The sequence below is a fragment of the Notechis scutatus genome, chromosome 1, assembly GCF_049901735.1.
Source record: "Notechis scutatus isolate UNSWTSFEM ecotype Mainland chromosome 1, rNotScu1.2, whole genome shotgun sequence".
Classification (NCBI taxonomy): domain Eukaryota; kingdom Metazoa; phylum Chordata; class Lepidosauria; order Squamata; family Elapidae; genus Notechis; species Notechis scutatus.
Window position 1 is genome coordinate 5,508,022 of NC_142009.1, and position 25,380 is coordinate 5,533,401.

The 25,380-nt window shown below is 45.4% G+C and overlaps 1 protein-coding gene across 2 annotated transcripts in view; it reads left to right on the top strand.

The window, feature by feature from the left end:
• ULK2 (unc-51 like autophagy activating kinase 2) overlaps window positions 1-25,380 on the top strand; it is a 141,681-nt gene that overhangs the window by 60,788 nt on the left and 55,513 nt on the right. For both annotated transcript variants that reach the window (XR_015750289.1, XM_087969553.1), the window contains 4 exons: window positions 9,353-9,403; window positions 12,825-12,913; window positions 16,129-16,300; window positions 23,936-23,996. Coding sequence is in view for 1 of the 2 variants with exons in the window: in XM_087969553.1 (XP_087825679.1) it covers window positions 9,353-9,403; window positions 12,825-12,913; window positions 16,129-16,300; window positions 23,936-23,996 (373 nt within the window). In the remaining variant the exon portion in view is untranslated. The remainder of the gene's footprint in view (window positions 1-9,352; window positions 9,404-12,824; window positions 12,914-16,128; window positions 16,301-23,935; window positions 23,997-25,380) is intronic.

Sequence of the window (25,380 nt, forward strand, 5' to 3'; positions counted from 1 at the left end):
AAGTGGTCCCACTGATGAATTGTTCTCACTGTCAGGAAATTTCTCCTTAGTTCCAGGTTGCTTCTGTCCTGGATGAGTTTCCATCCGTTGCTTCTTCTCCTGCCTTCAGGGCTTTGGAGAATAGCTTGACTCCCTCTTCTTTGGGGCAGCCCCTCAAATATTGGAACCACTGCTATCATGTCATCCCTGGTCCTTCTCTTTGTTAGACTAGACATACCCAATTCCAACAACCATTCTTTATTTGTTTCAGCTTCCTTGTCATATTTATATAGTGAAAATTGGAGGCGGTGACCCTTTAAGAGCTGTATGCAACGAAATTTGATTTTTAATGTATGCCAATTAGTGTACATTTCAAAGTGACAAAGTTATTCTATTCTATCCTATTCTATTCTACATTCCAATATTCTATTCTATTCTATTCTATTCTATCCTATCCTATCCTATTCTATTCTATTCTACATTCCAATATTCTATTCTATTCTATTCCAATTTATTCTATTCTACACTCCAATATTCTATTCTATTCTATTCTAATTCTATTCTATTCTATTCTACATTCCAATATTCTATTTTATTCTATTTTATTCTATTCTACATTCCAATATCCTATCCTATCCTATCCTATATCCTATTCTATTCTACATTCCAATATTCTATTATATTCTATTTTATTCTATTCTATAATATTCTATCCTATCCTAGTCTATTATAGTCTATCCACTAGGATTCATAAAAATAAGTACCAGATCCTTTCTCTGTGACTTCTAAGCCTGTTGTTTGGCCCTGCACCTAGCCGAATGGGTGTTTTATTAGTTGCGCCAGGCTCTTTCAATCCAGCAATTAAATCTGAATTGATTTCCTGATGGCATCTCCTTTTATTTCTCTCTCTCTTTCTCTCTCTCTCTCTCTCTCTCTTTTTTGGTCCACAAGAGTTCTAATTGGCAGAAGATGGCATTAAAAAAGCCAATACCCGCAGAATGGGCAATTTTCCCCCTGGGTTTGTCACTTCGGCTCAGTGGTTGGTTCGATGCCCAGCCATGCTCGGTGATGGTGGGTTCGGAAGGCTTCCGGTTAGGGACGTTGACTGGTAAACAGTGCAAGAGATTGCTTACATAAATCCTGAATTTCTTAGAAACACAGCCGCGTTCCAAGGTTGTGTTTATTTCTTTTAAGTAACATTTAAAGCAGGAACAAGCTGTAGGCAGCTTGTAAAGTCGGACCCGTTGCGTTAATGATTAATCACACACACACACAAAAAAGAACCCCGCAAGAATAAAACCAGCTCTGGAAATAGCTTTGGCCAAGTTATTTATAGTGCTTACGTCTAACATCTTTCTTGGCTCCTGCGATTGTTGTCTGGGAAAGTTTCTGACGAAATTCTCACGTTGCCAACTCAAGTTGTGTTCCGTGGCTGATCAGCTGATGCCCAGGAGATGGAAAACAATTGCTCCAATTTGACTTTAATTGCCTGCAGGGGAAGAATGGGCTTATTTTATAGTTTTATGTTATTTTTGTTTCTTTTTGTTCTTCCCTTTGCCCATATTTCCCTTTGCCTGGAATTGAGTAAACGTTGTTCTCTGCTGAAAACAAATTCTCAGAAAAGACTGTGACTCCACAAAACAACAGAGAAGGGAAGAAAAAGTGGGGAGGGAAGAGAGAAAAGATTGACGTTTAGGACTTCTTGCCTTTGATATTCAGCCGTTGTCTGGAGATGGGAATGGATTTCATTAAAGCCTTTGTACCCGCAGGTAGTCCTCGACTTAGGACCACAGTGGGGCCCCAGATTTTTGTTGCTAAGTGAGACGGTTAACCGAGTTTTGCCCCCATTTTACGAGCGCACTTGCCACAGACGTTAAGTGAATCCCTGCAGTTAAGTTGGTAGCCCGGTTGTTAAGTGAATCTGGCTTCCCATGGACTTTGCTTGTCCGAAGGGCCGCAAAAGGGGATCACGTGGACCCTGGGACACGGCAACCATCATAAACCTGAGCTTGTTGCCAAGCATTCGAATTCTGATCACGTGACTATGGGGATGCTGCAACAGTCCTGTGAAAAACAGCGATGTCGCTTTTTTCGTGCCTTAAGGCGGGACCAGAACTCGGAGTCTGCTGCTAGTTGGCCCCAAAATCATCCAGCCAGCTTTTATACTTCAGGCGGGACGAGAACTCCCCGTCTCCTGGTGATTGGCTCAAAATCATTCAGCCGGCTTTCATGTTTAAGATTGGACTAGAACTCACTGTCACCTGGTGATTGGCCCCAAATCATCCAGCCAACTTTCATGCCTAAGGCGGGACGAGAACTCCCCGTCTCCTGGTGATTGGCCCAAAATCATTCAGCCGGCTTTCATGCTTAAGGCGGGACTAGAACTCACTGTCTCCTGGTGATTGGCCCAAAATCATTCAGCCGGCTTTCATGCTTAAGGCGGGACTAGAACTCCCTGTCACCTGGTGATTGGCTCAAAATCATTCAGCCGGCTTTCATGCCAAAGGCGGGACTAGAACTCCCTGTCTCCTGGTGATTGGCCCAAAATCATTCAGCCGGCTTTCTTGTTTAAGATTGGACTAGAACTCACTGTCACCTGGTGATTGGCCCCAAATCATCCAGCCAACTTTCATGCCTAAGGCGGGATTAGAACTCACTGTCACCTGGTGATTGGCCCAAAATCATTCAGCCGGCTTTCATGCTTAAGGCGGGACTAGAACTCCCTGTCACCTGGTGATTGGCCCAAAATCATTCAGCTGGCTCTCATGCTTAAGGCGGGACTAGAACTCCCCGTCTCCTGGTGATTGGCCCAAAATCATTCAGCCGGCTTTCATGCTTAAGGCGGGACTAGAACTCCCTGTCTCCTGGTGATTGGCCCAAAATCATTCAGCCGGCTTTCATGTCTGAGGCGGGACTAGAACTCACCGTCTCCTGGTGATTGGCCCAAAATCATTCAGCCGGCTTTCATGCTTAAGGCGGGACTAGAACTCCCCGTCTCCTGGTGATTGGCCCAAAATCATTCAGCCGGCTTTCATGCTTAAGGCGGGACTAGAATTCACCGCTTGCTGGTGATTGGCCTAAAATCACCCAGCTGGCTTTCATGGCTAAGGTGGGAATTTGAACTCATGGTTTCTTGCTTTCTAACCTGGTACTCCTTGACTGACAACAGTTCGTTTAGTGACCGTTCAGAGTTACGACAATGCCAAAAAACATGACTTACGACCATTTTTTGCACTTATAACAATTGCAGCAGCATCCTTGGTCAGTGATCAAAATTCAGCCGCTTGGCAACTTGATTCATATTTATGACGGTCGCCGAATCCCAGGGTCACATGATCCCCTTTTTTGCGACCTTCTGACAAGCCCAGTCCACGGAGGAGCCCGATTCACTGAACAACCACGGCCAGAAAGGTCATACGATGGGGCGAAACTCTTCTTGTACAACTGTTTTCGCTTAGCAGCAGAAATTTGGGCCTCGGCTGTGGTCGTAAGTCGAGGATTTGCCCGCATTTAAAAATAGTTGGAGGTTAGATCGTAGCGGGAGTGTAAAAACAAAAACAGGCAATATCTAGAAACAGATAACAGATCATCAGAGTTGGAAGGGACCTTGTAGGTCATCTAGTCCAACCCCCCACCCAAGCGGGAGACCCTACACCATTTCTGACAAATGGCAGTCCAGTCTCTTCTTGAAAATTTCAAGTGATGGCGCTTCCACAACTCCCGAGGGCAACTTCTGTTCCATGGGTGGATTGTTCTCACTGTCAGAAAGTTCCTCCTTATTTCCAGCTTGAATCTCTCCTTGTTCAGTTTCCATCCATTATTCCTTGTCTGGCCTTCGGTTGCTTTGGAAAATAGCTTGACCCCTTCCTCCTCTCTGTGGCAGCCCCTGAGATATTGGAAGGCTGCTCTCCTGTCTCCCCTGGTCCTTCTCTTCCCTAGACTAGCCAGGCCCAGTTCCTGCAATCATTCATCATATGTTTTAGTCTCCATTCCCCTCATCATCCTGGTTGCTCTTCTCTGCACTCTTTCTAGAGTCTCAACATCTTTTTCATAGTGTGGTGACCAAGACTGGATGCAGTACTCTAGGTGTGGCCTTACTAAGGCTTTATAGAGTGGTATTAGTACTTCTCTTGATCTTGATTGTATCCCTCTTTTAATACAATTTAGGATTGCATTGGCTTTTTTGGCTGCTGCTGCACAACATTGGCTCCTATTTAGCTGGTTGTCCACTAAGACTCCGAGATCCCCCTCCCAGTTCCTGCTATTGAGCCTGGTTCCACCCAGTCTATTATATGTGTCCTTTGGGTTTTTCTTGCCTAAGTCAAAGTGGGGGCGGAAATCCTTGCTCAATCTTGAGATAAAAGCTATCACTCCGTTGGTTCTTGCCAGCTCATTGCCCGGGACGTTATGTTCTTGTCCCAGGTAACGCCAGCTGTATTTTTCCGGCAAACTGTCCCATCTGGATTTCAGAACACCCTGTTCTGAAAGGTTAGAGATGTCTAGTCTTTTTCCTCCAGGGATTTCAAATGTTCCAGGTGACTGATGTGCTCTCGATTATAGCCGTTGTTTGCTTTGCCAACACACACACACACACACACACACTTTAAGCTTTGTTAATCATTTGTTAACAATTTGCGGTGGAAAAACACAAAGCAGTTTTTTTTTTCTTAACGGGGGAGGTTTCTATGGGAGGCGTGTGGAGAGCATCCACCCCATAATCATTGACACACACACACAAACACAGAAAAACACACACTGTTTTTCCTGCGAAGTTCCAAGGAACCTTTTGTCAATATAAAGATGACTTATCGTCCCACCTGGAAGGTTGAAAGTTGAACGCTCTGCTTGTTTGTCGAAAAGCAGCACTTGGAGAGAAAGCATTACAACTACCAACCTTTGCAGTTACTGCCAGCATAAGATCAACAAACGTGCACACACACACACACACACACACACACACACATACATGTGGGAGTTTGTGTGTACTTTTGGATAGCCCCAACAATAGCCTTAACACAGTTGTAGATTGCGAGTGTTTTCGCCTCCACCTCTCAAACCAATACAGCTGCCTTTGTCCTTTTTTTAAAGTTTTCAGAGCAGAAGGAATGCAAGAGTGCAGCTAGTCCTTGACTTACGACCACAGTTGAGCCCAAAATTTCTGTTGCTAAAGCAAAACATTTGTCAAAGTGAGTTTTGCCCCCATTTTATGACCTTCCTTGCCACATTTGTTAAGTGAATCGCTGCAGTTGCTAAATTAATAACCCGCTTGTTAAATGAATCTGGCTTCCCCATTGCCTTTGATTGTCCGAAGGTGTTCTGAACCAAACCTGGTTCCAAGAGATCAAACACAAGACAAAGGTAGCACCACAACCTTTTACTGTTTCATTCACGAATCTTGTTCCTTCACAGATAAAAGGTTGCTTCCAACTAATTAGCTCTGACAGGAAAGCCTTGCCAAGTTTTTCCAAAGCTGCCAAGAACACCAGATAAAGTTCCTAAACAATAAACCAAAGAGTCTCCAAACACCAACCAAAATACTCTGAACGTCCACAAGGCTCGAGTGCAAAAACTTCTTTGCTTCCTGCAAAGAACTATGGTTTCTCAGCTGGCTTTTATCTCTTGAGATAAAGGAGGGCCCATTACTTTGAAGCCTTACTTCCGCGTCGCCCGTGCTGTTGCAGCTGCTCTTTCTTTCGAGCAGCCCTGTGCGCACGCGCCCTGGGCACAGGCTCCTCGGGATCCTCTTCATCACTGCTGCCAGCCTCCACAATCTCCGAAGGCAGCACTCCACTCCCTGATGGTCCTGGCCCCATCCCTGCATCCCACGCAGGCCCCTCATCTCAGTCCTCGCTCTCCGAGACCTCAGCCATCCGCACCTGCTGCCGGCGAACCACAACAGAAGGTCGCAAAACATGACCCAGGGACACTGCGACTGTCGTAAATAAGAGTCAGCTGCCAAGCCTCTGAATTTTGACCACTTGAGCATAGAGATGCTATGGAAAACGGCCCCAAGTCCCTTTTTTCAGCGCCGTTGTAACTTCGTTGTAGCACGAAACGAACTGTTGTAAGTCGAGGACTACCTGTGTTACCTAGTTGTCGTTTCTGCGTGCTTTTTCTCCCTCGGTGAACCATCCCAATGGTATTTCCTCCTTTTTTACAGTCTTGAGAGCAGAAGGAATGTAAGGATACATGTGGATTTCTGTCCCAAGTTTAGAATCCTGATAAAATTGATAACAATTCATCAGGCAGTTTTTTTATTGTCTTTTCCCCTCTTAACATCCCTCCAAGACAATCAAAGTTGAGGGCTTTTTTTTTGTTTTAATCAATTATGATGGTTTGATAGAAAAAGCTCAAGATTTGTTTGATAGAACAAAGAATCACAGAGTTGGAACGACCTTGGAGGTTCACTTCAGAATAGAGCTGGAAGGGACCCTGGAGGTCTTCTAGTCCAGCCCACAGCTCAAGCAGGAGACCGTATATACCATTTCAGACAAGTGGCTGTCCAATCTCTTCTTAAAAACCTCCAGTGATATGAAGCACCCACAACCTCTGGTGGCAAGTGGTTCCACTGGTTAATTGTCCTCACTGTTAGGAAGTTTCTACTTAACTCCAGGTTGCTTCTCTCCTTCATTAGTTTCCATCCATTTTTGGACATCCCTCGAAGGCCAAAGTACTGAGAAATTATGTTGTACAGGCACTCCAACCTCCTGCTCAAGCACGAATCCCTATATTATTTCAGACAAACGGTTGCCCAATCTCTTCTTAAAAACTTCCAGCGTTGAAGCATTCACAACTTCTGGAGGCAAATTGTTCCACTAGTTAATTGTTCTCACTGTCAGGAAATTCCTCCTTAGTTCTACGTTGCTTCTCTCCTTGGTTAGTTCCCATCCATTTTTTTCTTGCCTTGACCCCTGGTGCTTTGGAGAATAGCTTGACTCCCTCTTCTTTGAGGCAGCCCCTGAGATATTGGAAGGCTGCTATCATGTCATCCCCATCATGTCCTTCTTTTCATTGATAGCAATAGCACTTAGACTTATATACCGCTTTACAGTGCTTTACAGCCCTCTCAAAGCGGTTTACAGAGTCAGCATATTGTCCCCAACAATCTGGGTCCTCATTTTACTGACCTCGGAAGGGCGGAAGGCTGAATCGACCTTGAACCTGGTGGGATTCGATCTGCCAAATTGCAGTAGGAGCAGCTTGCAGTCCTGCACTCTAACCACTGCGCCACCGAGGCTCCTATTAAACTAGATTCTACCCAGTTCCTGCAACCGTTCTTCTTACGATTTAGCCTCCAGTCCCCTAATCATCCTTGTCGTTCTTCTCTGCCCTCTTTCCAAAGCCTCCATATGTCGCGGTGACCAAAATTGGATGCAATATATTCCAAATGATAGAAAAAAGGCCCCAGGATGGGCCTGCCAGTTTTTGACTGTAATCCAGATGCCCTCTTGAATCGATCCGATTCCCACTCCGGCATCTCGGAAGGGCCAGAGGGTCCTCTGGGAGGAGAATTGATAGGCCTCCCCATCTGAAATGGAAGGAAATCAATGGTCTTGGCAAGAAAGCTGCCTCTGCGCGGATTTGCCCTTCGTGAAATTTAAGGACAGCCCGCCTGTGACAGTCGGTCCATTGAAATGAAATCACCGCCGTTCAGGTGGCCCTTGACTTAACAGCCGTGGTCGCGCAGTGGTTAGAAGGCAGTATTGCAAGCTAACTCTGCCCACGGCCAGGAAGTTCGATCCTGACTGGCTCCAGGTTGACTCCGCCTTCTGTCCCTCCGAGGTGGGTCAAATGAGGACCCAGTTTGTTGGGGGCAAGAGGCTGGCTCTGTAAACTGCTTAGAGAGGGCTGTAAAGGCACTGAAGCGGTATATAAGTCTAAGTGCTATTCCTTGCGAAGGAAGGCAAGAGGGAAGGAAGGCAAAGGGAAGAGAGAGGGAGAAATGGAGGGAAGGAGAACAGAGGAAGGGAGGGAGGAAGAAAGGAAAGAAGGAAGAAGGAAGGAAGGCAAAGGGAAGAGAGAGGGAGAAATGGAGGGAAGGAGAACAGAGGAAGGGAGGGAGGAAGAAAGGAAAGAAGGAAGAAGGAAGGAAGGCAAAGGGAAGAGAGAGGGAGAAATGGAGGAAGGAGAACAGAGGAAGGGAGGGAGGAAGAAAAGGAAGCAGGAAGAAAGGCAAAGGGAAGAGAGAGGGAGAAATGGAGGGAAGGAGAACAGGGAGGGAGGGAGGAAGGAAGGAAGGGAAGGCAGGCAGGCAAAGGGAAGAGAGAGGGAGAAATGGAGGGAAGGAGAACAGGGAGGGAGGAAGGAAGGAAGGAAGAGGCAGGCAAAGGGAAGAGAGAGGGAGAAATGGAGGGAAGGAGAACAGAGGAAGGGAGGGAGGAAGAAAGGAAAGAAGGAAGAAGGAAGGAAGGCAAAGGGAAGAGAGGGAGAAATGGAGGGAAGGAGAACAGGGAGGGAGGGAGGGAGGAAGGCAGGCAGGCAGGCAAAGGGAAGAGAGAGGGAGAAATGGAGGGAAGGAGAACAGAGGAAGGGAGGGAGGAAGAAAGGAAAGAAGGAAGAAGGAAGGAAGGCAAAGGGAAGAGAGGGAGAAATGGAGGGAAGGAGAACAGGGAGGGAGGAAGGAAGGCAGGCAGGCAAAGGGAAGAGAGAGGGAGAAATGGAGGGAAGGAGAACAGGGAGGAAGGAAGGAAGGAAGGAAGGAATCCATGGTGGTGCAGTGGTTGTAGTGCTGTATTGCAGGCTAACTCTGCCCACAGCCAGAAAGTTCGATTCTGACCGGCTCAAGGTCGACTCAGCCTTCCATCCTTCCAAGGTCAGTAAAATGAGGATCCAGAGTGTTGACTCTGTAAAAAATGTTTTATAGAGGTAGTCCTTGACTTACAACCACAATCTTCAAGAAAAAAACAAAGTCTCTTGAAATCAACACCTTTGTTTGGGCCTTAGAGATTAGATGGATTGACTTCACCTCTCAAAGTACCGTGGGGTATTCTGGGAGTTGAAGTCCACCCCATCTGAAAATGCCAAACTATTGGGAAGATACTGATGTAATAAATAGAAAGCTCTCCAGCTTGGTTTTCTCTTGGATGCTTTGGGACGGCATCTCCCTCCAGCTGGGAAGTGACAGTCACAAGACACCAGAAGAGATTCCAGCTCTGCAACAGGTCACTCAATATCACTGGCCGGTCACTGCGCGAAGCCTGAGGCCTTCTTTAAATTCCCAGGGTACGTTTTTTTTCCCCGTTCCAAACTGCGTTGTCTGTGCCTTTGAAAACCTTGCTTAACCATGTAATTTCCTAGCCCCAAGTGGGCTTCGATCGTAAAGGCAATTGCTGTGAACTCAAGTTTGTGGTGGTTTTCCCTTTTCTCTTTACAGAAGCTTTCTTCAATCACCCGTTCCTGGATCAAGTTTCGACGGTCAAAAAATGTAAGCCCAAATTGTCCTTCTCGAATAACCCTTTTGAAGCTTTCCATAAAAACGCCAAGATCTTCCCTTCTGGCCTTTTCGGGATGGGAGGCGAAACCAGGATCGGTCTTGTTTTTCACCTTGATTGGTTTCCAACGCAGGTAGTCCTCGACTTAACGACCACCACGGAGCCCCAAATGTAGGCTGCTCAATGAGAAATTTGTTGAGTTTTGTGCCCCCCCCCCTTTTTTTTGTTTTACAACTTTTCCTGTCACCGTTGTTAAGTGAATCACTGCAATTGGTAACTTGGTTGTTAAGTGAATCTGGCTTCCCCGCAGACTTCGTTTGTCAGAAGGTCACCAAAAGTTGATCACGGGACCCCGGGACACTTGCAACCGTCATAAATGTGAGTCAGTTGCCAGGCGTCCGAATATAAATCACGTGAGGACGTTGCAACGGTCGTAAGTGTGAAAAATGGTGATAAGTTGCTTTTCCCAGCGCCGTTGTAATTTTGAATGGTCAGTAAGCGAACTGTTATAAGTCGAGGACTACCTGTAGAATGTTTTGAGAGCCGATGGGTGTTCCTTAATCATCAAGACTGTTGGCTTTGGGTTAATAGTTCTGGTTGTTTGCTTTTTAGAGAGGCAGTCCTCTACTTACAATCGCAATTGAGTCCCACGTTACTGTTGCTAAGCGGAACGGTTGTTAAGTGAGTTTGGTCCCATTTTACGACTTTCTGACCACCGTTGTTAAGCGAATCGCAGCAGTTAAATTAGTAGCAGGGTGGCGAAGTGAATCTGGCTTCCCCCATTGGCTTTGCTTGTTCCGAGGGTCCCAAAAGTGGATCACATGACCCCCAGGGACACCGTAAAACCGTCCTAAAGATAAGTGTCTGATTTTTTGATCAGGTGACCAGGGGGGCGTGTTGCAATGGTCGCTAAGTGTGAAAAGCAATCATCAGTCCACTTTTTTTCAGTGCCGTTGTAACTTTAAACGGTCACTCATTGAACTGTTGTAAGTCGAGGACTGCCTGTACTTGAGAGTAGCAGGGCTGCTGCCCGATGGATGTGTGAGTGGCTGGCAGGTCATGAACCCAGAGAGGCTGGGGGAAAATGCACAGGTAGGGGAGACCTGCCCAAACATCCTCAACTGCTCATGGGAAGGCAGCAGGGAAGGTCACAAACAACGAATGAAGTGAGGAAAGGACTCTGCAGCGTTCATGAGTGGCAGCCGATTCCCACCTCCCCATCATTCGGTGGTGTTGTAACTTTGAACCATCACTGAACGAGTCGTCGTTAACCAAGGACTACCCTGTCTTGTTATCTGTTTCAGTATTTGCAAGCTCTGGACCAGGGGTCTCCAAACTTAACCCCTTTATAACTAGTGGACTTCGACTCTCAGAATTCCCCATCCAGCACTTGGCAACTTTAAGACTTGGGGACTTCAACTCCCAGAAATCCCCAGCCAGCATGGCTCGCTGGGGAACTCTGGGAGTTGAAGTCCACAAGTCTGGCTGAGGAACTCTGGGTGTTGAAGTCCATGTGTCTGGCTAGGGAATTCTGGGAGTTGAAGTCCATGTGTCTGGCTGGGGAACTCTGGGAGTTGAAGTCCACAAGTCTGGCTAGGGAATTCTGGGAGTTTAAGTCCATGTGTCCGGCTAGGGAATTCTGGGAGTTGAAGTCCATGTGTCTGGCTAGGGAATTCTGGGAGTTTAAGTCCATGTGTCCGGCTAGGGAATTCTGGGAGTTGAAGTCCATGTGTCCGGCTAGGGAATTCTGTGGAGTTGAAGTCCATGTGTCTGGCTAGGGAATTCTGGGAGTTGAAGTCCACTTGTCTGGCTAGGGAATTCTGGGAGTTAGTCCATGTGTCTGGCTAGGGAATTCTGGGAGTTGAAGTCCACTTGTCCGGCTAGGGAATTCTGGGAGTTGAAGACCATGTGTCCGGCTAGGGAATTCTGGGAGTTGAAGTCCACATGTCTGGTTGGGGAATTCTGGGAGTTGAAGTCCACGGGTATGGCTGGGAATTCAGGAATTAGTCCATGTGTCTGGCTAGGGAATTCTGGGAGTTGAAGTCCATGTGTCCAGCTAGGGAATTCTGGAAGTTGAAGTCCATGTGTCCAGCTAGGGAATTCTGGGAGTTGAAGTCCATGTGTCCGGCTGGGGAATTCTGGGAGTTGAAGTCCACGGGTATGGCTGGGGAATTCAGGGAATTAGTCCATGTGTCTGGCTAGGGAATTCTGGGAGTTGAAGTCCATGTGTCTGGTTAGGGAACTCTGGGAGTTGAAGTCTACTTGTCTGACTAGGGAATTCTGGGAGTTGAAGTCCATGTGTCTGGCTGGAATTCTGGGAGTTGAAGTCCACGTGTCCGGCTGGGAATTCTGGGAGTTGAAGTCCACGGGTATGGCTGGGGAATTCTGGAAGTTGAAGTCCATGTGTCTGGCTAGGGAATTCAGGAATTAGTCCATGTGTCTGGCTAGGGAATTCTGGGAGTTGAAGTCCACGTGTCTGGTTAGGGAACTCTGGGAGTTGAAGTCTACTTGTCTGGCTAGGGAATTCTGGGAGTGAAGTCCATGTGTCTGGCTGGGGAATTCTGGGAGTTGAAGTCCATGTGTCCGGCTAGGGAATTCTGGGAGTTGAAGTTGAAGTCCATGTGTCCGGCTAGAGAATTCTGGGAGTTGAAGTCCATGTGTCCGGCTAGGGAATTCTGGGAGTTGAAGTCCACGTGTCTGGTTAGGGAACTCTGGGAGTTGAAGTCTACTTGTCTGGCTAGGGAATTCTGGGAGTTGAAGTCCATGTGTCTGGCTGGGAATTCTGGGAGTTGAAGTCCACGTGTCCGGCTAGGGAATTCTGGGAGTTGAAGTCCACGGGTATGGCTGGGGAATTCTGGAAGTTGAAGTCCATGTGTCTGGCTAGGGAATTCAGGGAATTAGTCCATGTGTCTGGCTAGGGAATTCTGGGAGTTGAAGTCCACGTGTCTGGCTGGGGAATTCTGGGAGTTGAAGTCCACGTGTCCGGCTGGGGAATTCTGGGAATTAGTCCATGTGTCCGGCTGGGGAATTCTGGGAGTTGAAGTCCACGGGTATGGCTGGGGAATTCTGGGAGTTGAAGTCCATGTGTCCGGCTAGAGAATTCTGGGAGTTGAAGTCCATGTGTCTGGCTAGGGAATTCTGGGAATTAGTCCATGTGTCTGGCTAGGGAACTCTGGGAGTTGAAGTCCATGTGTCTGGCTAGGGAACTCTGGGAGTTGTAGTCCAAAACTTTTAAAGTGGTTAAGTTTGGAGACCCCTCACCTAGACTGCAGCCCACCTTTTTCAGGTCCTGGAGGCATGCACCTGCCCAGATACCCCTGGGCAGAGTGATGATTGGCCTTTTGACATTGTTCATGTTTTGCAGCCCACCTGTCTGTGGTGTCATTTCTGCCCTTTTTTTCCCCCTCCATTCAGCTTGTCCTGTACCTGTTCCAGCACCTGCTGGGTCAGTCTCTGGCGGATCCTGTGGTAGCTCTCCCTCCTGCCGGTTTGCTTCTCCTCCAGTAAGTTCTGCTTAGATTTGGAAAATTGGTTATCTGTATTTCTGAATTGGGGGAAGGGGAGGGCAGATGGATGGGCCTGTCCTGTGCATCCAATGGTGTCCCTGCCACAGACAGGAACTTCCTCCTTCATTCTAGGTTGGATCTCTCTTTATTAAGCTCCCATCTTTAATTCCCATAACACTGTCTTAGGCCTAAGAAATTTACCTACTGTATGTAGCAGGCTTTGTTGCTATGATCACCTCATATCTCATCTTTCCTACCACCTTCTCCTGCTGGTATCTCATGACTTTACCATTTATTTGTTATATGTGTGCACCCTGAGAGCTTATGCACAAGAGACCAAGTCCTTGTGGGTCCAATCACACTTGGCCCAGAAAGAATTCCTGTTCTGTTCTGTTCTAATTCTATTCCATTTAATTCTATTCTATTCCATTCTCGGTTGTATTCTGTTCTATTCCTGTTCTATTCCTATTCTAACCTAATCTAGTCTAATCTTGTTCTAATCCTATTCTGTTCTATTTCTATTCTAATCTATTCTTGTTCTAATTCTATTATGTTCTGTTCTATTTCTGTTCTATTGTATTCTACTCTATTCTATTTCATTCCATTCTTATTTCTATTCTATTCTATCCTATTATATTCTCTATTATATTCTACTCTATTCTATTCTATATTTCTATTCTACTCTATTCTATTCTATATTTCTATTCTACTCTATTCTATTCTATACTTCTATTCTGCTCTACTCTACTTCTCCCCCCACTCTACTCTACTCTATACTCCTATTCTATTCTACTCTACTCTATTCTACTCTATATTTTTATTCTACTCTATTCTATACTTCTGTTCTGCTCTATTCTATACTATTCTATTCTATATTATTCTACTCTACTCTACACTCCTATTCTACTGTATTCTGTTCTATTCTGTTCTGTTCTATTCTATTCTATTCTATTCTATTCTATTCTATTCTACAGTACTCTATTCTAATCTAGTCTATACCCCTATTCTACTCTACTCTATACTATTCTATACTTCTATTCTGCTCTATTCTATATTATTCTACTCTATTCTATTCTATACACCTATTTACTCTATACTATTCCATACTCTTATTCTATTCTACTCTACCCTACCCCATCTGTTCCTTCTTGTCCTGCCCTCTGGTGCTTTGGAAAATAGGTTGACCCCTTCTTCTTTGTGGCAGCCCCTCAAATATTGGAAGGCTGCTATCACACAACCTCTAAATCCTACAATGCTGCATTCTAACCACTGTGCCAACCACGGCTGTTAAGATCTGATTAGGCCAGTAGGCCTCAGACCCTCAGGGACAGGTGAACTAGTTAGTATGTTTGTTCATACTTTTATTTGCATCCCTTCAATCTGCTGTTGTCTTTGGTCTCGCTTTTGTTTTTATGGTTTTTAAATGTGCCTCTTTAATCCTTAACCGTGATCATGGTTTTTAGGTATGGATTAATTGCGCTCCGCTTTGCTTGTACGCCCCATCCGGAGGTCGCTTCTTTGATGAAAATGGGCGAGCCCTATCAATGGGAGTAAATAAATAAATAAAATACTGTGTGAACTGGACCAAAGAACTATTTTTTTTTTTCCTTGTGAATTTTAAGGGGAAGGTGATTGCTCAGCGAAGAGGGCGTGTTTTCCTTGTGGGATATCTTAGGTCAAAACAAGCAGCAGAGGAGGCCCTGAATTGTAGCCGGAAACTGCATATGTACCCAAGCTTGTCCGAGCATATCATTGGCCAAAAGTAAAAAAAATGCTTTGGTTTAATGACTTTTTTAAAAAAAAAAACTTTTTTTTTGTTGTCCTCACTGTTAGAAAATTTCTCCTCAATTCCAGGTTGCAATTAAGTTTCCATCCATTTTTTTTTTCTTTCTTTCTGGCAGCCCCTCAAATACTGGAAGATTGCTATCATGTCGTCCCCCCCCCCCCACCCAGTCCTTCTTTTCTTTTTTCTTTATTTATAAAAATACTTTATTAAATAAATGTATACACATACAATAAAATCAAAACATTCCATTTGTCGCAACGTGAGCCAATAGAGCGTTCATTCTAATTGACAGCTCTCTCATTGTATCAAATGATCATTTGCTTATTTGGATATAATGCAAAATTTAATCCTAATTATCACAAATAAATTTACATGTAATATTGACCAATTTCTATTGTATCCTTCTATTTGACTTTTTATGTACCGTATTTCTTGTCTATCTTCCAGCCACCTATACCATAAGTTCCAAATCTCATAGTATTCTGACTCCTCTTTGTTTCTGAGTTCCATTGATAACCCGTCCATTTCTGCACATTCCAAGGTTTTCTTTAGGATCATAAAGTCAGGAGGTTTGCCCTTCTTTTCATTAAGCCAGACATACACAATTCCTGCAGCCGTTCTTCATACGTTTTAGCCTCCAGGCCTTGAATCCCCTCAGTTGCTCTTCTCTGCACTTTTTCTGAAGTCTCAAACAAGCTGGCTAGGGAATTCTGGGAGTTGAAGTCCACAGGTCTTTCAAGCTGCCAGCCCTTCTGCTATAGAGAGATAAGAGGTGGAATCCCAGAGCGGGAAGGCAGGGAATGTTGCCCCGAGGGAGATACACTTGATGGGACCCGGAAGAAGGTCCTTCTCCGTGGTGGGTCCCTCTCTCTGGAACATCATTCCCCTAGAGCAGAGTTCTTCAAACTTGACAGCTTGAAGACTTGTGGACTTCCAACTCCCAGAATTCCTCCTCCAGTCATGTTAGCTCAGGAATTCTGGGAGTTGAGGTCCACACGTCTTAAACTTGCCAAGTTGGAAGGCCCCTTGCCCTAGAGATTAGAATGGCCCCCTCTCTAATACTCTTCCAGAAGGCACTGAAGGCCTGGTTCTGCCAGCGGGCCTGGGGAATCCAGAGTGGGATGGAGCCCATCAAATGGCTCGTGTGATCTGCTGTCGTCGGGGCAGGATGGGGTGGGAATTGGGGGGGGGGTGTATTTATTTTTTTCCCCAGAGTTTGTTCTATTGTACTTTATTTATTTGATCATTTTTGTTAGTTTTTATTGTTTTTTATTTTAAATATGGTTTTAGATTCTGTAAGCCGCCTCAAGTCGCCATGGGTGAATAGGCGGCAGTATAAATTCAATCAATCAATCAATCAATCAATCAATTTCCCCATCTGTCTTTGCAAACTTGTTGCCTCTGACTGCATCCATCTTCTCTCCAGTCCCTTCCAGATATGCAGCACATCCAAGAAGACAACCTGTCTTCTCCTCCCTTGGGGCCTCCGAATTACCTTCAGGTGTCCAAAGATTCTGCCAGCACCAGTAGCAAGAATTCCTCCTGCGACACCGATGACTTTGTCCTGGTTCCGCACAACATCTCTTCCGACCAGTTGTGTGAGTTTTTCCACTTTATGAATGACCAGCCGCTTCCCCTCCGTGTCCCCCCCCCGCAATTCTCGTTTTCCTCTTTAACTGACTTCCACTGAGGGGCGTGGCAGGGTTAAGTTGTGTGATTTTGTAGCAGATTGGATTCGTATTGCAGGATCCAATCTGGATCGGTCACCAGGACTGGAAGTTTTGTCTTCCGAGCTTTGGAGCCCATTTTCCGAGAACTTCTCTCTAGCAGTGTGTGTGTGTGTGTGCTTTGGGGCTTTTGTGTGTGTGGTATTTATATGGTGCCTGCTGTGTGTGGCTTTTTAGTTGTTGATTTGAGGTGTTGATGGCTGTGTACCGTGTTTCCTCAAAAAAAATATAAGACCCAAGCGGAAAATAAGCCCTAGCATGATTTTTTTTCAGACTGCTCGTAATATAAACCCTACCCTGAAAATAAGCCCCAGTTAAGATTGTCAGCCAGATAGAGGCATTTAGTACCGTATTTCTCCAAAAATAAGACCTAACCAGAAAATAAGCCCTAATGCGTCTTTTGGAGCAAAAGTTAATATGAGACACAATCTTATTTTCGTGGAAACACAAAAATAAGTCATTGGCTGTTGTTTCTTTGTGCTGCCAAACCCTTGTCTCCAAAATAGCTAATAACCCGCACTCTCCTGTTGGATTGACAAGGGGCCTGTTTCCCAGCTTCAACCATTTCCCTGGCTGTTTGTTTGCTTTTTTGCCTGCTCGTCCAACAATCTTATATGTACCAACAACAACTCCCAAAACAAACAAAAAAACAAATTACCCATAACAATAAGGAAACTTCAATCCAAAAAGAGATCACTCTGGCGGAAAAACAAATCTGGTCACATTGCCAATTTCAAAAGCCGATACAAAAATTTATGCCACCAGATAAAGACTGAATGCACCAATTATCACATTAAACAAGAGGAAAACCTTCTACGCACCAATTCCACCCGCGCTTTCTACAATTTTGTAAACAACAAACTAAAAGACTCAAGGTCCATCCCACCCCTGATAGGACCTAATGGTAAAGACTGCAACGACGACACCATGAAAGCCAACCTCTTTAACACATTCTTCGGCTCAGTATTTGTAAACAGCAATGGATCGTGCCCAGTATTTCCTAGCCGAACCACAGACAACTACAATGATCTAATACATATTGATTTTACAGAAGACAATGTTGAAAAAGCACTACGCAATCTAAAACCATCTCTATCTATTGGACCGGATGGAATATGTGCCTACTTCTTAAAAAAGCTATCCACTGCCATAGCCAAACCTCTAAGCATAATCTTTGAAAAATCTTTCAGGACCAGCTCCTTGCCTAACCTATGGTCACAGGCCATGGTCATCCCCATCTTCAAAAAGGGAGACCCCAGCCTAGTTGAAAATTACAGACCAATCTCTTTATGCTGCGTCACCTGCAAAGTCATGGAATCAATTATTAACCAATCCATCATCCTCCACTTAAAAGAGACAAACAACCTACTCTCCAATAAACGATTTGGTTTCAGGAAAAAACTATCCTGTAATCTGCAACTCTTACACTGCAAAAACATATGGACTACACAACTCGATCAGGGCAAAGCAATTGACGCAATCTACATAGACTTCTGTAAAGCCTTTGATTCAGTAGTACATGACAAACTACTCCTAAAACTAAAATCTTATGGTATCTCTGGACACCTGCATAACTGGATAGAAGCATTCCTGTCAAACAGACAACAAATGGTCAAAATTGGGAGTGTCCTGTCAAATTCTGTACCTGTCAATAGTGGTGTCCCCCAAGGCAGTGTTCTTGGACCAACTCTCTTCATACTCTACATAAATGACCTCTGTGATCATATTAAGAGCAACTGCATTCTTTTCGCTGATGATGTAAAGCTATTCAACACCACAGACGATACTGCTACCCTTCAAAAAGATCTTGACTATGTATCAGAATGGTCAAGCAAATGGCAACTTCAAATCTCAAGAAATAAATGCTCTGTCTTACATGTTGGCAAAAAAAATCAGAAAATAAAATACAAGCTGAATAGTCAAGATTTTGTTGATGATCCAAACTCTGTCAAGGACCTTGGAGTACTCATCTCTAATGATCTAAGCGCTAGAGCCCACTGTAACTACATAGCCAAAAAGGCATTAAGAGTTGTTAACCTAATCCTACGTAGCTTTTTCTCTGGTAATATCACACTACTAACTAGAACATACAAAACATTTGCTAGACCAATACTCCAATACAGCTCATCAGTCATACCTTATGCCACCAGACTTGAAATTCTAGACCTAGACAAGCTTGAATTATGCCGTCTTCGGTCTGATCTAAGTATGGTATATAAAATCATACATTGCAATGACTTACCTGTCAATGAATACTTCAGCTTCAACCATAACAACACAAGAGCAAACAATAGATACAAACTCAAGGTTAACCGCACCAAACTTGATTGCAGGAAATACGACTTCAGCAACAGAGTGGTCAATGTCTGGAATACTCTACCTGACTCTGTGGTTTCTTCCCCAAACCCCCAAAACTTTAACCTTAGACTTTCTATTATTGACCTCACCCCTTTCCTAAGAGGTCTGTAGGGGGTGTGCATAAGCGCACCAACGTGCCTACCGTCCCTGTCCTATTGTTTCTTTTATTTTTCTTATATGTACCCATTTCATGTATTCATAACTATGTATATACTTATACCTATTATTTTGTAAGCAATTGACAAATCAAATAAATAAATAAAAATAAATCTTAGTAGCTGCAAAATTGAATGGATGTCCTTGTTTGTTGCATTGTGAGGCTACCAATGAGTTCGGGTCTCCTCGTCCGACCGCTCCCTTGTGGTGTTTTTGCAATCTGGTGGTTGGAATGGATGGAATGGAATAGAATAGATTTCGGAGAGGATAGGATAGGATAGAAATAAGATAATAGAATAGAATAGAATTAAATGGAATAGATTTCAAATAGGATAGGACAAAATATAGAATAGAATAGAAAATAGAATAGTATAGAATAATAGTGGAATGAAAAATAAAATAGAATAGAATTAAATGGAATAGATATAGGATAGGATAGGATAGGATAGAATAGAAAATAGAATAGAATAGAAATTAGAATAGAATAGAATAGAATAGAATAGAATAGAATAGAATAGAATAGAATAGAATAGAATAGAATAGAATAGAATAGAATAGAATAGAACAGAATTCTTTATTGGCCAAGTGTGATTGGACACACAAGGAATTTGTCTTCAGTGCATAAGCTCTCAGTGTACATAAATAAAAAATAAAAAACATTCATCAAGAATCATAAGGTACATCACTTAATAATAGTCCTAGGGTACAAATAAGCAATAAATCATACTAGGAAACAAATAAAAATTGTAAGGATACAAGCAACAAGGTTACAGTCATACAGTCACAAGTGGGAGGGGATGGGTGAAAGGAAGGCTGGGAGGATTAATAGTAATAGTGCAGACTTAGTAAATAGTTTGACAGTGTTGAGGGAATTATTTGTTTAGCAGAGTGATGTCATTTGAGGAAAAACTGTCCTTGTGTCTAGTTGTTCTGGTGTGCAGTGCAGTATAGCATCGTTTTGTGGGTAGGAGGAGTTGAAACCGTTTATGTCCGGGATGTGAGGGGTCTGTAGATATTTTCACAGCCCTCTTTTTAACTCATGCAGTATAGAGATCCTCAGTGGAAGGCAGGTGGGTAGCCATTGTTAGCTTCCTCCTTGATTTGTATTCTTAGTTGTCCAAAATCTTTCTTTTTTTTGTAATCTGGGCAACAGTTACCTCTGTGTCATGGGAACCACTCCGGGGCACAATTAGGGTCAGAGCAAATCTGTTTCACGAGACCAGTAAAGGATTTGAGAAGTTTTGTACCCAAGCTTTTTCTTTTTCTTTTCCTTTTTTCATTTATCAGGGCACCTGTGTTTGTACAGTTATCTCAGATTCAAAGGAATCAGAAACATGTTTTTCTTCTCTCTATCAGAGGGATGCATTCCTCTTTGAATTCCTTGCCTTCTTAACTCTTTCCTTTTCTGAACCTTCAAAGACCAACATTTTTACAAAACCCAGAGCAGGAGATATGAATAGAATTGCAGTTGGGAAGAACCGTTTAGGATCAAACCTAGGTGGTGGTTTTAATCACTTTATGGCAGACAGTGGGGAAAAAAGAAAAATAGCTTCATTTCTTCTACAGGTACCGTGTTTCTCACAAAATAAGGCCGAGTGTTAGGGATATACACCCTAGCAGAACGTGCAACGGCAGTCTAGCAGGCAGGCAGATATGTGAGACAAAAAACGTTTCGATCCATCGACCTCTGCTACCAATCACTGGACTGATTGATTGTAAGTTTAATGAACTCTTCTTTGACACTGGACTTTGCAAACTGAATAACCCCCGGACTGACTGAACTTAGTGTATGACATATGGACCGTTTGACCATGCTATAACTCTTGCTGGAATAAAAACTATTTAACTTGCATAGTGTATCTGTCTTACTGAGAGTAAGCTACTACAACGTTTTTGTCTCACATATCTGCCTGCCTGCTAGACTGCCGTTGCACGTTCTGCTAGGGTGTATATCCCTAACACTGGTTATGGGCCCAGGTGCACAGTCACACTAACCAGGATATAACAGGCTTGTGAGTGAGAGTTTGTGTAGCACAAATACTGTAAACAGACAGCTGTGTTTTATTAATTATAGTTTTAATTAATTATTAATTATAGTTTTTATTCCAGCAAGAGTTATAGCATAGTCAAATGGTCCATATGTCATACACTAAGTTCAGTCAGTCCGGGGGTTATTCAGTTTGCAAAGTCCAGTGTCGAAGAAGAGTTCATTAAACTTACAATCAATCAGTCCAGTGATATATCTCTTTTGCAGTCAGAGATATGAAGAAAAATCAAACCCCTTTTCTTCTCTCAGCAAACACGCAGTTATCACCATCAATCCATTGTCAGCATTCCAGTAAAAGCCAGGGCAAACAGTGAGCTCTCTTGCTCCCTCTTATGGTGATTTTACAACCGCACCCAAAAACTTGGTTTACAGTTTAAAGTGATACATACACTTAAACTCACTAACATAGTTTATATATTATTTTTATCCAAACTAAGTTAGGTAACCAATGTTATCCCTAACACCGGGCCTTATTTTTTTTTTTTTTGAGCCCCGAAAAAACGGCTAGGCCGTCTTTTCAGGGGTGACTTAATTCCCCCCCTTGCATCTTCATCTAGAGCACCCTGCGGGCAGCCTCACCACCAGCCGCTCCTAACAGGTGATCATGGCGAAGCGCAGAGAGCTCCCTACTCCCACCAAACACCTTTGCTGCAGACCCAAGACCTTTGGCACCCGCCGCTGTTGCTTTCCCTTCTGCCCATTCCGCCGCCACGTTTGGAGCTGCCGTTTCCGTGTTTGGAGTGCCGCCGCCATTTGGAGCGCCGCCGCCATGTTTGGAGCTGCCGCTTCCGCGTTTCAAGCTGCCGCCGTGTTTGGAGTGTCGGTGGTGCTCCAAACAGTGGCAGCTCCAAACGTGGCGGCTGCTCCAAATGCGGACATGGCAACTCCAAACAGCGGCAGTGCTCCAAACAGCGGTGGGGTTCCAAATGTGGAAGCGGCAGCTCCAAACGGCGGCAGTGCTCCAAATGTAGAAGTGGCAGCTCCAAACGCGGCGGCAGCTCCAAATGCGGAAGCGGCAGCTCCAAATGGCGGCAGTGCTCCAAATGTAGAAGTGGCAGCTCCAAACGCGGCAGCAGCTCCAAATGCGGAAGCGGCAGCTCCAAATGGCGGCAGTGCTCCAAATGTAGAAGTGGCAGCTCCAAACGCGGCGGCAGCTCCAAATGCGAAGCGGCAGCTCCAAATGGCGGCAGTGCTCCAAATGTAGAAGTGGCAGCTCCAAACGCGGCGGCAGCTCCAAATGTAGAAGTGGCAGCTCCAAACGCGGCAGCAGCTCCAAATGCGGAAGCAGCAGCTCCAAATGGCGGCAGTGCTCCAAATGTAGAAGTGGCAGCTCCAAACGCGGCGGCAGCTCCAAATGCGGAAGTGGCAGCTCCAAATGGCGGCAGTGCTCCAAATGTAGAAGTGGCAGCTCCAAACGCGGCGACAGCTCCAAATGCGGAAGCGGCAGCTCCAAATGGCGGTGGTGCTCCAAATGTAGAAGTGGCAGCTCCAAACACGGCGGCAGCTCCAATGCGGAAGCGGCAGCTCCAACCGGTGGCGGTGCTCCAAATGTAGAAGTGGCAGCTCCAAACGTGGCGGCGGTATGGGCAGAAGGGAAATCAACAGCGGCGGGCGCTGAAGGTCTTGGGTCTGGCGCAAAGGTGCTTGGCAGGAGTAGGGAGCTCTCCACGCTCTGCCATGATCGCCCATTAGGAGCAGCTGGTGGCGAGGGATTGCTACCCGCGGGGCGCTCCTAACGGCAAGCCCCCCCCCGCCCTTCCCCCCATTTTGCATGTTTTAAAATAGGCCTAAATTTGGGGGGGGGGCTTTATTTGATTTTATGCCAATAAAACATGCTGGGCCTTCCTATTGGTGGAGGCCGTATTGTTGGAGAAACACGGTAGTTCTCACTTAACAACCTTAATTAAGGAGGTCAACACATCGCTGAGGGGGGTGTTAAACAAATCCTCACGTGACCAGTGCAGAGGCAGTCCCAGTTGATATTGTGGTGCTCTTTGAGCGTGGTTGTTTTCCTGCAGCCGTTTCATGACCCAACTAGGTAATATCATCAGGGCTAGAAGGGGAAGGAAGGGTTGCTGTCTGTTTATGTATCACAGCTTACCCTGTCAGTGTTAGTGTGGGAGTGTTTTCTTGGTGGTTCCTCAATTAAGCTGGGATAGATGGATGGATGGAGGTAGGTCCTTGGTGCTCTTTCAGTTTGGGGGTTTCCGTGCAGATTCAATTAGGTAACTTCATCAGTGCTAGAAGGGGAATGGGGTTTGCGGACTGGAGGAGGAAGAGGAGGACTATGGAGTCCTTGATTCTCTCTGAGTTTGTTTGTTTCATGACCCAAGTAGGTAACAATATCACTGCTAGAAGGAAGGGTGGGTGCGGAGTGGAGGAGGAGGAGGAAGAGAAGGACTATGGACTCCTTGATGCTCTCTGGGTTGTTGTTGTTTTTTCCAGATGTTTCATGACCCAACTAGGTAACACCATCAGTGCTAGAAGGAAGGGGGGGTGCGGAGTAGAGGAGGAGGAGGAGAAAATGGCATCCTTGGTGCTCTCTGAATTGGGTTGTTTTTGTCAGATGTTTCATGACCCAACTAGGTAACATCGTCAGTGCTAGAAGGAAGGGGGTGTTATGGAGGGGGAGGGAAGAAGAGGAGGAAGGGAAGGAGGAGGACTGTAGGGTCCTTGGTGGTCTCTGAGCTTGATTGTTTTCTTGCAGACATTGAATGACCCAACTAGGTTACATCATCAGCGCTAGAAGGGAGTGGGGTTAGCTCTCTGTTTATATACTAGCGCCTTGCCCTGTTGTGGTTTATTCTTACTAGTTCCTTGACTAGACGGTTGTTTTCTGCCAGTTTGTTTATCTGAGTCGATAGCTCCCTGAGTGGGGTATTGCAAGTGGACAAACAACTTTGTGTATAAACTGTTGTGCGATCTGTCTCTTTTTTCCCCTGCAGATGATCTCCCCCTGGCCACTGTGGGCCGGAGGGCTTCAAGCGAGTTCCTGATATGCGGAGGGTAAGTACTAGCCAGTTTCTCACCCTGGACGTGACACCACTGCGGGGGGTGGGGGTGGTGGCATGGCCCTTTTGGGGGTGTGGTGGTTTTTTTAACGTGACTGCCCCCAGAGTTAGCCAGAGCCTCAAATAAGCTCTTCTGACCTGGCTCCCAAACACGAAAAAACCCTCTTGTGTTGTTGTTGGTTGCGAAGTCATGTCCAACTCATTGCAACCCCCGTGGACAACATTCCTCCAGGCCTTCCTGTCCTCCAACCATCTTCTGGAGTTCATTTAAGCTCACGCCAAACTGCTTCAGTGATTCCATCCAGCCCCCCTCCTTCTGTGCCTTCTTCTTCTTCTTCTTCTTCTTCTTCTTCTTCTTCTTCTTCTTCTTCTTCTTCTTCTTCTTCTTCTTCTTCTTCTTCTTCTTCTTCTTCTTCTTCTTCTTCTTCTTCTTCTTCTTCTTCTTCTTCTTCTTCTTCTTCTTCTTCTTCTTCTTCTTCTTCTTCTTCTTCTTCTTCTTCTTCCTTCTTTCTTCTTCTTCTTCTTCCTCCTCCTCCTCCTCCTCCTCCTCCTCCTCCTCCTCCTCCTCCTCCTCCTCCTCCTCCTCCTCCTCCTCCTCCTCCTCCTCCTCCTCCTCCTTCTTCTCTCCATCATTCGTAGCCTTCGGCTCTTCTCCAGTGAGTCCATTTTGAGTTTCCTCTTCAGGATCGGGCCTTCTAAAGAGCAGCCAGGGTTGATCTCCTCTGGGACTGACCGGTTGGATCGCCTTGCGGTCCAAGGGTGTCTTCTCCTCCAGCCCCAGAGTTCCAATGCCTCCGTTCTTTGGCGCTCAGCCTTCCTCATGGTCCAACGTTCGCAGCCATCCATTGCAACTGGGAAAACCATAGCCTTGACTCTATGCACTTTGGTTGGCATGGGGGATGTTTCTGCTTTTTAGTAAGCTGTCTATATTTGCCATAGCTTTCCTCCCCGGGAGCAAGCGTCTCTTAATTTCTTGGCTGCAATCCCCATCTGCGGTGATCTTGGAGCCCAGGAAAATAAAAATCTGCCACTGCCTCCATTTCTTCCCCATCTATTTGCCAGGAATTGAGAGGGTCGCGTGCCATGACCTTCGTTTCCTTAATGTTGAGTTTCAAGCCAACTTTTGCACTCTCCTCCCTCACCCGCATCAAGAGGGTCTTTAGTTCCTCTTCACTTTCTGCCATTAGAGCGGTATCACCTGCATATCTGAGGTGGTTGATATTTCTCCCCGGCAACCTTCATTCCAACTTTGGATTCATCGAGCTCCACCAAACCCCCCCCCCCCCCCCCCCCCCCCCCCCCCCCCCCCCCCCCCCCCCCCCCCCCCCCCCCCCCCCCCCCCCCCTCTGGAGTTAAATCAATCATTCCTTTATTAGGAA